The 14,211-nt window shown below is 41.9% G+C and overlaps 1 protein-coding gene across 1 annotated transcript in view; it reads right to left on the bottom strand.

Annotated features, from left to right (window-relative positions):
* Positions 1–14,211, bottom strand: part of LOC117357067 (myosin-IIIb-like) — a 175,968-nt gene that overhangs the window by 127,336 nt on the left and 34,421 nt on the right. Inside the window, exons 2-3 of the mRNA XM_033937254.1 lie at positions 8,973–9,038; positions 1,364–1,494 (exon numbers count right to left, since the gene is read on the bottom strand). Coding sequence (XP_033793145.1) covers positions 1,364–1,494; positions 8,973–9,038 — 197 coding nt within the window. The remainder of the gene's footprint in view (positions 1–1,363; positions 1,495–8,972; positions 9,039–14,211) is intronic.

The following is a 14,211-nucleotide window of genomic DNA, read 5'->3' as shown; positions in this document are numbered from 1 at the left end:
TTTAATAATCACGACTTATTTCTGTGTTTATCTCTACTAAGGAACCAATCTTTTTTAATCTCTACTAAGGCACGTTAACATTGCCAGAGGATGTGGTAACAGCGATTAATATAGCTGGGCTTAAAAAGGGTTTGGACAAGTTCTTGGAGGAAAAGTCGACAGTCTGCTATTAGGGGGAAGCCACTGCTTGCCCTGGATCAGTAGCATGGAATGTTGCTGGATTGGACGGGCTACTGGCTAGATGGACCATCGGTCTGACCCAATAAGACCATTCTTATGCAAGAAACATTTTCCTCGATTTGTTCTACATTTACTACTTAGTAGCTTCATTGCATGTCCCCTAGTTCTAGTGTTTTATAGACCTCTGTCATATCTCCCCTTCTTGAAGCTGAAGAGCCCTAGTCACTTTAGCATAACATAAGTCTTTCTTCATAGAAAGGTCATCCCTCCCTCTTAGATCTAATCAGAATTTCTGTTATCGCTCTTATCCAGTACAGGTTCAAGGCGCTTTACAAGCTAAGAGACCCATATAAAGATGGGGATAGAAGTTACATTGCGTCAGAGAAAGGATCCATACATGCAAGATGAGGCGACAGGAGGGGGAAATACAATTGCAGGAGGAGGATACAGGCTTACAAATCATTTTATATATTATTTGTAACCCTTCTCTGGATCTGCGAAGATGGGATACTGGGCTAGATGAACCATTGGTCTGACCCAGTAAGGCTATTCTTATGTTTTTTCTTAATTCCGCTATCATTAGCTTAGCAGGGTTTAAAAAAGGTTTAGATAATTCCCTAAAACAAAAGTCCATAGTTCATTATGATGGATTTGGGGAAATGAATAAATGGTCAAGTGTGTGTGAATGACATGATGCCAACCCCACTGTGACACAGAACCTTCTGCCCTGTCCAATGACAAATTCCAGCTGCGATTTAGGATCCCCTCTTCCCCAGTGCCAATTCTAACCCCTGCTGTGATACTGGACCCTGGATGAGCAATAGTTCCCCAAAGTCTACCCACACTGACTCACTGCCTTTAAGCCACTATCTATAGTCAGTAATTTGGGGTTTTTCTTACAGCTTTAACCGTTTTGCCTTGCTGATGTCAAAAACATAGAAGCACGATGTTAGATAAAGACCAGACGACCCATCTCCCCAAAAGATCCCATGTGCTTGTACCTCACTTTCTTTAATTCAGATACAGCCTGTAGTTTTGTAATCTCTCTTGGTCCTAACCTCACTGTGAGAGAAGATGACCTGCTGGTTCTGTCCCCACTGTGACACAAAACCCTCTCTCCTATCCTGTGAAAATATACTGGTGTCATATGTAATGATCTTGCCTACATAGGGTTCAGTCTTACCTGATGACAATGCACTGGTTCTGGGGTCCAGATGTCCACCGCCATCTCATTGCCTCATAGGCTCGAGCAGCCACAGCAAAGATATGAGGTGGAAGCGGACTCTTTTCATGGTTCTTGTACATGTCCGACACCTGTAGGGAAACCATGAACACAGGTCATTGAGATCCACGACTACAATACTAGACTTCAAAACATTCCGTAAAGAAATCAAAACCCTGCTTTTTAAAAAATTCATCCAAAAACCTTAAACCCTCTTCACCTACCTCCAGCTAATATCACCTACCTCCAGATAATTCACCTACCTCCACTGAATTCATCTACCGCCAGATAATCCTCCCCCAAATATCCCACCTAATCACCCTTCAAGTAAACAGACCCCTAAAAAGATTGTAATCTTGCCTACTCTAACTGTATTCCATTTGCTAATATCACACAGCTAGGCACTGTCAGTTTACTATCCAACCCGTAAGATCCCCTAGAAAAAAAAAAAAATTGTATCCTCACTGGAAAATGTCCAGTCAAATCTTTTGTAATCCGCCTTGAACTGCAAGGTATAGGCGGAATAGAAATCCGTAATGTAATGTATGCAGCGCTGTCCACATTATTAGCAGGTATTTTCTCTGTCCGTAGTGGGCGCACAATCTAGGGCAATGGAGGGTTAAGTGACTTGCCCAAGGTCACTAGGAGCTGCAGTGAGAAGCGAACCCAGTTCCCCGGGATCTCAATCCACCGTACAAACCATTAGGCTACTCCTCTTCCATTTCCTCCATGCAGGGAGCACACAAGATCACTCTCCCTAACCCAATGATCTAAGCCTTGCTTTCTTTTGAGATTCCCATCATTTTACTTATATCTTCTACTGTGTAAACCACTGTGATGTGGTTCTGAACGTGCAGTATACTAAGGGGATCATTTTCAAAGCACGTAGCATAAAAACCTACGGTACTTTGTGTGTGTAAGTGCTTTGAAAATGAGCCGCAGCTAAATCTCCCAAATAAATAAATATATTATAAAAGCAGAAAATCGTTTGACCAACCACATTCCAGCCAAGAGACGACTTCCTCAGTAGGGCTCAAAATTTCAGCTCCCTGGCATGCATGGGTGTTCAGCACTGGTAAAGCCAGAAGGCAATTTTTGAGTGGATTGAAAGAGAAAGCCCTGCCACCTGGTGCACCCATGCCCTATTCCTGCCCCATTCCCAGTAACTTCAGTGAGGGTAGCAGTACAGGATTCGGTGGCTGCAGGCCACATTGAGGGCCAGGGGAAGTATAAACTAAAGTATGTATTAGGTTTTCAGCCAGAAAGGAGCTCGATTCTGTTAACAGTAACTAAAAAATTAGTTAAAGTAACAATCAGAAAATATGAATATGACTAGTTTCCAAAGTGTTTGACAAATAAAATAGTTTTTAAAGATTAATGAAAAGGACCAGGACCCCTTAAAATAAGAGGAAGTTTGTTCCATAGTTGAGAAAATTTGAAAACCAAGGATTGATTGAAATTCTTGACTCCTTTGATTCCTTTCACTGAAGGAAGGGAGAGTTTGAATTGTTGGGTGTCTCTTGCATAGAAGAATCATCTATAAGCATTCCATAATAAAGGGACAAGAGGAGGGCAAGTTCCTGGAAGACGGAGGCCAAGGAAGAAGCAGCAGGGAGCAAGGAACCAGACTCTCCACAATTACAGGAGAGTCTGATGGAAGCCAAGGACTCAACGTGTGCAGATCAATGGGTCTGATCCGGAGATGGCAATTCTTATGTCCTAATCCAAAACTTCTATAGGACATATTAATCAAGAATTGAAAGTCTCTAAACAAATTCAAGATACATTGATTAAGGACAATATTAATCTCAGAAGAAAGCTTGAGGCATTGGAGAACTTTTCAAGGGGGAAACAATTTCCCTAGGATCACTATGGTAACTCCTAGGGATATGTTTAAAAGATATTTGCAAGAGGTTTTGGAAGTTCCAGAGGAGGCTTTACCTCCATTAACACAAGTTTACTATCTTCCTCAAAAACAGCAACAAGCAGCCGCTCAAGAACCATTAAATGTTTCCAAATTATTGGAGCTTTCAGATAAAGAACAAGCAGTACCTACAACTTTACTTTTGACGGTTGCTTTAGCCATGGATAAAACTGGTTACTGAGACTTTTCTTTAAGAACAGAAGGATTTTTTCGGTTTTAAAATTCCAATGTACCCAGATTTGGCTAGAGAGACCCAAAAACAGAGAATTTTTACTTTTGAAACCAGGTGTGTTAGCTCTAGGGGCGACTTTCTTTTTGCATCATCCATGTAAATGTATCATATATTATTCTTCACAAAAATTGTCTTTGAGCCTTTCTAACTGTCAACTTTCTTGTCAATATCACGATTGGAAAAAGAAAGTTCTAATGCCCTGTAATAAAATGTTGAAAATATCCTGCAGCTCAGCTAATTAATAATAAATACTAACAGTTTCTATACCGCAGGACCGTGAAGCAGTTTACAATGATTAAAAGATGGTACAACCTGGGTGGAATAAACAGAGTTAAGAGCTAGTGATTAACAGTTATTTAGGAGTAAGAATTGTACAGGTCAGCTGCCTAAATACTTCAGGAACAGATGTTTTTAGGCGTTTCCTAAATTCCCCATACGTAGTAGGCGTAAGCAATTGATCTAGATCTTTTCCCCATAGTGCTGCCTGATGTGAGAGAAGGTGTTGATGATGTCTTGAGTTTACATCCTCTAACTGGGGGGGAAACAAAGTTTTCAAGTGTGAGCTTCTCTTATGTCTGTTGACTGAGAAAGAGAAAAGGTCAGTTATATTTAGGGGCTAGACCAAATAGTGCCTTAAAGCAAAAACAACCGAAAAACTTCACACGTGCCTCCATCGGCAGCCAATGCAGTAGTCGGTAGTAAGGTGTTACATGATCGGACTTCTTCAGTCCGAAGATCAGTTTAATCGCTGCATTTTGCACCAGTTGTAATCGTTGCATATTCTTTTGGGCAGTTGCCAAAATAGGCGATATTACAGTAATCAAGTTGACTTAAAACGAAGGATTGTACCATAATTCTAAAAGCTGACATGTCAAAATATGCTCTAATTAGGCCTATTTCTTAATTATGATTTGTTCCTTTAATTCTCACTTTTGTAACATTTGAGATCCTTAATGTTGGACTTGAGCAGAAATTAAGCTTATGTTCTGTCTTCGAATTTGTTTTTTCTTTTATGTATGATAAAATTGCTTAACTTTTGCTTTCTGTACAAGTTTAAACTTGATATGTATATTGAAAATTATAAATAAAAAAAAGGGACAAGAGGGATGAAGATACCATATCAAATTTTAAAAGGAATCCATGCACATTTATAGTGAATCCTGAGATAGAGCGGAAGCCAATGAAGGTTTAAAAGCAAAGGAGACACAGGGTCAAATTTACTTTTTCCAAAAATTCATTTCACAACGGTATTTTGTATCAGTTGGAGTCTTTGAAGGCAGGTCTTTGTTATACCGAGATAGATAGCGTTACAGTAGTCTAGCCGGGATAATATGATAGATTGGATCAGAACAAAGAAGTGTTGTTGGTGGAAAAGGTTTCTGACCTTCAACATTCGAAGGCTAAAGAAGCACTTCTTGACAAGCGAGTTTATTTAATCCTTAAAGGTAAGAGAAGAGTCTTTGAGAACTCCCAATATCTTGGATGAGAACTCGATCTACAGCGAGACCCCGGAATCCAAAGTTACACTTGGAGGAAGACAGTCCAATTTTGGGCCTAGCCAGATAAGTTTTGTTTTTGCAGCTTAACCTTCATCTGGACAGACATAGCCCAGGCTTGGAGTTTGGTGAGATCTGAATCAATCTCAATCAATATAAAAGATGTCATCCGCATAGGTGAACAGTGTTTCACCAACTGACAACTTGTAAAGGTTCAATGTAGTCATATAGAGATTGAACAGGATTGGGGAGAGCGGAGAAGAACCCTGAAGGACCCGCAAGGGGGCTGCCATGATTTCGAGATGTCACCTTTAATGTTAACTGAATAAGAACAAGACAATAAGAATTTGGAGAACCAGTCGAGAACAGCTTAAGACCAATGTCTGAAAGTAAATAAAGCAGAATGTTGTGATGCACTACGTCAAACGCCGCAGATAGATCAAACTGAAGCAAAATAGCATATTTGTTTTGTAATCGTAATTGTTGAATTTTTGAAAGTAGGTTTCTCGGTGCTGAAATTTGAATGAAATCCATGTTGAAATGGTTGAAGTATTGAAAATTTCTCAAGATAGTTAGTAAGTTGACTAGCGACAATCGATTCTATTATTTTTGGCAACAAAGGTATGTTGGCAATTGGTAGGATCTAGATCTACTTTTTTAGAGGTAGAGGTAGAGATAATGGTTACTGCGGATGGGCAGACTTGATGGGCCATTTGGCCTTTTATCTGCAATCATGTTTCTAAAATCTATTCCAGAGAAAAGAAAATGGTAAAACCAGAGGGCATAATCTGAGGTTGAAGGGTAGTAGACTAGAGTAGGGGTATGTGGCCCAGTGAAGTATTTTGTGCGGCCTCAATCAAGGGCGACGCAGTGTTTTCCTCTGCTGCCCTCGGGCGTTTACCGTCTTGCCGGCTCCCTCCTCTGTCTTGCTGCAGCATTTGCGCGGCCCCAGAAACATTTTTTTTCGGCCAATGCGACCCAGGGAAGCCAAAAGGTTGGACACCCCTGCTCTAGAGTAATGTTCTTTATGGAGAGGGTGGTGGATGCGTGGAATGCGCTCCCAAAGGAGTTGGTGGAGAAGGAAACAGTGACAGAGTTCAAACAAACGGGGGATGAACACAGAGGATCTCTAACCAGAAAATAATGGGTCTACATTGAAGAAACTAAGGCCAGCTTTGATGGAGACTCCAGTAGATGGAACTTAAGCAGGGCTCTGGGTTTCTGTACCAGAAATATCTAAGAAAAAGGACCATTTAAAATTAAATTAATTTATGGAGCATTCATGGTTGGTTGGGCCATTCAGGTCTTTATTTGCCATCATTTATTATGTTTCTATATCTGTTTCCCCATAGTCTGCCTCCTGCTTATGTCTAGGGAAAACTTGAGAGTTCCTTTTTCTCCCTTGGGGATATCTATAGAATGAATCCAGCCTGGGTAGAAATACCTCTCTCCTACGAGTCCTGCCCCTGTGACTCAAACACTAAGCTCCATAGCCTAGTATATTCTGGGACCTGTTCCACATTTGATTAGCATTTCCTGCTACCGGGGTGTATAAAACTTTCATGGGGGAGGGAAAACCCTTTAATCTGTTACAGTCCAACCTATGAAAAGGCAGTGTCATAAATATTATATTGCGGCCATAAAATATCAGAAAAAATAGCCAACACAGTAAAATGGGATAGACATTTTTTTTTAGATATTTTAGTGATAGGAAGAAGTGCAAAAGTGGCACTGTGAGACTCAAGGTGAAGGGAAGGAATATGTAGAAGCTGATCGAGAAAAGGCTGAACTGCTTAACAAATATTTCTGTTCTGTGTTCACAGCTGAAGCTCCGGGTGCAGGTCTGCAGAAGACATACGGAAATAGAGATGGAGGTGTGGTAGACCCTGATCAATTTTCGTGAGAAGCTAGCTAAAATAAAGGTGGACGATGGAACAGCTTTGAGGATCCAAGATGGCGGCAGCATAGTGAAGTGCTCCTGACTTGAAGGCAGAGCTTTCATTTTCTTCAATGGGAATGTTCAGGCCAAACCTTTGATGGCAAGAACTTCCTTACCTGCTCAGCACTCCATTCGGGAGTTCGTTTTCACTCCTATCCCTCAACCTTTCAGGAAGCGGTCACTAATAAACCTGAAAAAAAAACAACTTGTATCTCCCTTTTTAATATTTCTAGTCATTTGTTCTTCTGTCATATGATCTTTCTTGGCTTCTTTCATTTTCGTCCGGTATTCCTGCGCTCCTCTTGTTGAGTATTTTTATATTTCACAAATGCTAACTTTTGCCTTTATTTTCTCTGACACTGGTTTGGAGAACGATATCTGTTTCCTCTCTCTCGTTTTCATTTCTTTTCCTCACATAAAGATCAGTAGCCATTTTTATTGCTCCTTTCTGCAAGGGCCATTTTTCTTATGTCCTGCCATCCTATTAGCTCTTTCTCCATTTTACTAAAGTCCATATGTTTGAAATCCAGGACTGAGATTTTTGTGGCCACCTTCAGCTTTCGTTATGTCAGACCAAACCGTTTGAAGATTCCCAGGTGGGCACCTGCTCAAACAGAGACACTTTCCCCATTTCTGAGCACCAGATGCAATATCACCTTTCCCTCATCAGTTCAACACAATTTGTCTTATCTCTCCCTACACTGTTCCCCGGGATAGAAATTTTTTAAAACTAACTAAGGGCTCCTTTTACAAAGCTGTGTTAGCGGTTTAACGCGCGTAATAATGCGCGCTAAACCACTGGACGTGCTAGCCGTTACCGCCTCCTCTTGAGCAGGTGGTAGTTTTTCGGCTAGCACGCGTGATTAAAAGTCGCGCACGCTAATGCGGCTTCATAAAAGGAGCCCTAAATCTCTTATCTGTCCCTTCCTCCAGGCTCTGTTCCTTTTATCTTGCTGGACCGTATGCTTGGAATAAACTTCCTGAGTCCGTACATGAGCCTAACTGGTATTAATTTAATTAATTTAATTTAATGTGGTGTCTTCTATACAGCTAAATCTCCCAAATTGACTTAAGAAATGGCTAAAAATCTAATCAGGTATTTTGAATTTCCCTCTCTGTCCCAACAGGCTATGAAAGAAATAATTCCTTCCATTTCTCCATATAAAGAGAAGGAAGAGGGAAAAGATTAATCTATAGGTGGGTAAAAGGCACAACAGAAGGGAAAGCGCCAATATCAAAGACCCCCTCAAGAAAAATCCTGGAAAAAAATAGCAAAATTAAACAAGCCCAACACAAAGAAGGCAAAAAGAAAATGAAAAAGAAACCCCAATTCCATGTCCCCAATCGAGCCGGTACCACAAAAGTGGCTCCATGGACCCAAACGCTACAGCTTTGCCAGCCCGCTTTGAGATGGCAGAATGAAGAGAGGTGGACCATCCTTCCATGGGACTCCAGAAGAAGTCGTGGGCTGAAAACTGGGTGAAAAAGGCATTCTCCATCCCACCATAAATGCCCCTTTTGGGGTTGTAGATCACACGTCCGAGTCCCTCTGGGTTGAATCAGCTGACAGAATCCCCAGGAAGAACAGCAATGAAAGAAAACCCAGTTCCCTCCAAACCTGGCTCGCTATTTACCTAGTCAGTAGCCTTGTCTGTTTACTTTAATTGATGCCCACTAGAACTGGCCAATCCCTTATTTGTCCTGATTAGATTGCAAGCTCCATTGAGCAGGGATGGCCTCATACGTGTTTCATGTACAGCGCTGTGTAGGTCTAGTAGCACTACGGAAATGATAAGTAGTGACTTGAGACGTTTCTTAAAGAGCAGAGTCTGGAGCACTGAGGTAGAGCTACAAATGGTGAGATTTCCTTCCCCCCCCCCCCCCCCCCCCGAAATACAGCAGGATTAACAGAGGGGGAATATAACAACTTATTCACTAAAGTGAATTCTGGGTTATAGGTGAAAAATTCAAACACTCACCGATTTTTCATACAATGGTAATGTGCAGAAAGGGTTAATTGCTATCAGAATATCTCCAATGTACGTCTGCAAGATAAAAAAAAAAGGGTTACAAAAAGAAAGCCAGACAGATGAAGTTAGACATCTGGTTTGCTCACGTCTACCTGTCCGTTGCGTTATCATAGCTCTTAAGTGAACTCTGCTCTTCCTCTCCCCTCTGTCGCTAAACTCCTGTGCGTTTGGCCCAGGTTTGTTTGAATTAGTTTTATTTAGCAAATTAGTGACCCACTTAAACCTGAGCAGTTTCCAGAGTTCATACTAGAGAATGACACGGGGACAATTTTGTCCCTGTCCCCATGAGTTTTCTTGCTGTTCCTGCCAGCTCTGCCTAAACCCCACAAGCCTCGAACACTTATGATTTTAAAGTGTTTGATGCTTGTGCAAATGAGGACGGAGCTTAGGCATTGGTGGAATGAGGCATTATGACATCACAAGGTGAGCTCTAGAATGTTGCCACTTATGATTTTAAAGTGTTCGAAGCTTGTGCAGATGAGGACGGAGCTTAGGCATTGGTGGAATGAGGTATTATGACATCACAAGGTGAGCTCTAGAATGTTGCCACTTATGATTTTAAAGTGTTTGATGCTTGTGCAAATGAGGACGGAGCTTAGGCATTGGTGGAATGAGGCATTATGACATCACAAGGTGAGCTCTAGAATGTTGCCACTTATGATTTTAAAGTGTTCGAAGCTTGTGCAGATGAGGACGGAGCTTAGGCATTGGTGGAATGAGGTATTATGACATCACAAGGTGAGCTCTAGAATGTTGCCACTTATGATTTTAAAGTGTTCGAAGCTTGTGCAGATGAGGACGGAGCTTAGGCATTGGTGGAATGAGGCATTATGACATCACAAGGTGAGCTCTAGAATGTTGCCACTTATGATTTTAAAGTGTTCGAAGCTTGTGCAGATGAGGACGGAGCTTAGGCATTGGTGGAATGAGGCATTATGACATCACAATCTGAGCTCTAGAAAAATTTGTCCCCCTGTCATTCTCTAGTTCAGTGGTTCCCAACCCTGTCCTGGAGGGCCACCAGGCCAATCGGGTTTTAGCCTGGTGGTCCTCCAGGACAGGTTTGGGAACCACTGCTCTAGTTCATACATATTCATAAGTAAAATCAGAAAACATCCCATTTACAAATAAGATCACAGCCTCTTCCTCACTCATTTTGCACATTATCAACCAATCTCAATTGTCCCTCCAAATTATTCCACAACTTGACTCCTGCTAAAAAAAAATAGCCATTTTCCTAGTTTTACAAAACGTCACTTGTGAAAGCCCATTTAAAGACAATCACATTGTCATGTCTGATCTCAAAGATCGATGTGAATGGTACGACACAGCATATGATAAGTTCCATAGTACACTATGATAAACAGCCTGTCAAGGCTCTTCCAAGGTGGCCATTGCTCATCCTCTTATACTGTATGATATTTTCTTAATAGAAGAACTTAGAAGGTCCATCTAGCCCAGTATCCCGTCTTCCCGGAGACCAATCCAAATAGTAGCAGCATTCCATGCCACCAATCCAGAGCAAGTAGTGGCTTCCCCCACGTCTGTCTCAATAACAAACTATGGACTTTTCCTCCAGGAACTTGTCCAAACCTTTTTTTAAATCTACTTTGATGACTAATAATAAATAAAATCACTCTTCTTCTGTGCTTCCTTCCTTCCATCCCTTGTTCTTGAGCTTTTTATTCTAAAAACACTTTCAAACAACTATTACTACGATTTATTATTTTTAAAGCGCTACCAGATGCATGCATAGCTATACAAAGAACATGCAAGAGATGATCTCTGCTCAAAGAGCTTACAACCAGGACATACAGGACAAAAGTGATTTATACATGCAACTCAGCTGGGAAAAGATAGGGGAGTAAGGAGGCCTTGCAAATCTTTCACATAGGCACTGCACCAATCACTTTCAGCCTTGTACTGATTGCAAGAGTTTTTACCTGTGGCATTTGCTTTTTCTGCAAGAAAAATTTGCTGTAAAAGTACACATGAACATTTGAAAATGCAATCTAACTGTACTTTTTCTTCCTTGACTGAAACACCCTGAAATTGCCTCCCCTTCCCTCCATGAGATGAGCTCTCTGGAAGAATGCGTGGTTGGATGGTAATTCAGAAAAGTAACACAACTGGTTATCCATATAAATCACATGGAAAATTCTCTGCTATGCAAAATGCTTCATTCTGGTACGTTCTAGATCAGAAGTAGGCAATTCCGGTCCTCAAGAGTCACAGGCAGGTCAGGTTTTCAGGATATCCACAATGAATATATGCAAGATGGATTTGCATGCACTGCCTCCTTGAGATGCAAATCTATCTCATGCATATTTATTGTGGACATCCTGAAAACCTGACCTGCCTGTGGCTCTCGAGGACCGGAATTGCCTACTCCTGATCTAGATGGCTACTAGATATTTCCCTCATATCCCTGGGCCCTCTTTCTTCTCTGTGTGTGTGTTGTGCAGAGCAAAAGTCCATGCACTCTCTGGAACTGCCTCTACTTTGTCAAAATCTTTGGGTTGATGTAGTCTTCAGAATTAAATCTTTGAAGTAGGATCTTACCACGACCCACACAAGACGTAATTTTCCATCCCCTTTGCATCTTTACCATCTTGTAGATTGTGATATAATCTGCAGACAGACCCATTTCTCCTTCTACCTCCTCTACAGGTCACTTGCAAACACAGTGAAGAGAACTAGGCTTTGAAGCACCACTTAGGTCATTTTCCCTTCACTAAAGGGAATCTCACTGGCCACCACTCTGAGTCCTATTGGTTGCTCAACTTTCCACTCATCTTATAAGCAAGGCAGATATTGGGTTGTATCTATAGAAGTTTCGTCAGCAGAAAGCCTGAAGTCATAATGCTGTTGTACAGGGCCATGGTGAGACCTCATCTGGAGTACTGTGTGCAATTCTGGAGGCCACATTACAGTAAAGATGTGCGCAGAATTGAATCAGTTCAGCGGACGGCCACCAGGATGATCTCGGGGCTCAAGGGTCTCTCGTACGAAGAGAGACTGAACAAATTGCAGCTCTACATTCTCGAGGAACGTAGGGAGAGGGGAGACATGATCGAAACATTTAAGTACCTCACAGGATGTGTCGAAGTGGAAGATGATATTTTCTTTCTCAAGGTACCCTCGGCCACAAGAGGGCACCCGCTCAAACTGAGGGGCGGAAAATTTCATGGCGACACCAGAAAGTATTTCTTCAGAGAGAGTGGTTGATCATTGGAACAAGCTTCCAGTGCAGGTGATCGAGGCAGACAGCGTGCCAGACTTTAAGAATAAATGGGATACCCATGTGGGATCCCTACGAGGGTCAAGATAAGGAAATTGGGTCATTAGGGCATAGACAGGGGGTGGGTAAGCAGAGTGGGCAGACTTGATGGGCTGTAGCCCTTTTCTGCCGTCATCTTCTATGTTTCTATGTAAAATACAGACGTAGAATATATTGACGGTCAGTTTCCAAGGCGAATAACTAACAGAGTTCTCCTTTCAGTTACTACCTCTAATAAGCTCTCTAGGAAGGTTGTCAGATCTAAATCCCCCCCCATTATCTCCTCGAATCTCCTTGGGGGTAGAAGCCTCCACAGAACTTTTAAATTGAATGTAATTAACTAACTATAGGAGGTAAATTTTCAGGTGGAATACACAATACTTCCTTAAAATATTTTCTAACCATATCTATAGGAGCGATCACCGGAGATTTAGGAAAATTTAAAAAAGTCTCAAATTGTTCTTCCTCAGCTGATTTTCAAAACTCAGCATTTTTCTAGCCATATAAGTCCTTTCTTTTAATAGTCCAAATTCTACTTGTTTCATTTCGGAGAGTTTTGTTTCTTGTTTCTCTAATTTTTCTTTCATTTGAGCAATATGCACACCCTTTGGAAAAGACTGTCCCTTAACTTGTAGTTAAAGTAGAAAAAGATAGTTTAAGATTAGCATCAATAACAGATATAGCTTGCCTTAGTGCGTCCATGTCAATTTTTACGGGTTTCTCCAATGCTCCAAACTGTATGCTAGTCCCTCCCGAAGCACCTCTCACCTCAAACCCAGTGTGGGACAGTTGGTCTTCTCCCTGCTCACCCGCTTCCAACAGGGCTTGAACTGGGCTCCCTCCTAAGCCGGACAGTGAAGATTCCATTCTAAGGAACGACGCTTCCAGCTCTCCTTCTACTGGTGTACTTCTGGATTGGAGCGGTACCATCCACTGTTCAGGGCTCAGAGATGCCCACTCCACATGCATGGGGTCTCACGAAGGAACCAGGGTTCCCCCCGAAGTAGATAATGCAGGTTCGCCTGCAAGGGAGAACGCCTCCATAATCATCACCTGCTGCAACCGCTGCTGGGTTACCGGCACCACCAGAGAGGTCTACACCGGAAGACATATGAGAAGATCTGAAAAGGGATCCCTGAGGGTATTAAATTTTTGAAACCTTGCAGAGAAATTTAGACAATATTTTTCCAGGCATTTAAACTAGAAGGTGGGGGTGGTGTATGTACGAAGGACAATTATAGAGACCACCCCCGGCAAAAGAAAAGATGTGATAGTAGTAAAGGCTGCAACATAAGCAATATCAGCAACTCATTTCTTAGTATTGCAACGGAAAGTGAAACGACACAAAAATCCATACGAAAAAGGAGATTATTGCTGAAAAATAGCTGGAAAGCGATGACCACAAATGCTCGCAGTCTAAGCAACAAAGTTCATGATCTGCAAGCCCTGATATTAGAGGCAGATCTAGATATTGTTGCCATCACAGAGACATGGTTCAGTGAATCACATGGATGGGATGCAAACATACCGGGATATAATCTTTTTAGGAAGGACAGAGATGGTCATAAAGGTGGAGGAGTAGCTCTCTATGTAAAGATCAATATCCAAGCGACCGAAATGCAAGGGACCTGGGGAGAGGAAGAAGCGATATGGATTGCTCTGAAAAGAGAAGATGGAACTTCTATCTACGTGGGTGTAGTCTACAGACCTCCGACTCAATCGCAGCAAATTGATAAGGATCTGACTGTGGATATCCAAAAGTTTGGAAGGAAAGAGGAGGTTCTGCTGTTGGGAGATTTCAACCTGCCGGATGCGGACTGGAATGTTCCGTCTGCGGAATCGGAAAGAAGTAGAGAGATTGTGGATGCCTTTCAAGAGGCTCTGCTCAGACAAATGGTGACGGAACCC

This window comes from Geotrypetes seraphini, chromosome 1 (assembly GCF_902459505.1).
Source record: "Geotrypetes seraphini chromosome 1, aGeoSer1.1, whole genome shotgun sequence".
Classification (NCBI taxonomy): Eukaryota; Metazoa; Chordata; class Amphibia; order Gymnophiona; family Dermophiidae; genus Geotrypetes; species Geotrypetes seraphini.
This window is presented reverse-complemented; position numbering and strand designations above follow the sequence as displayed.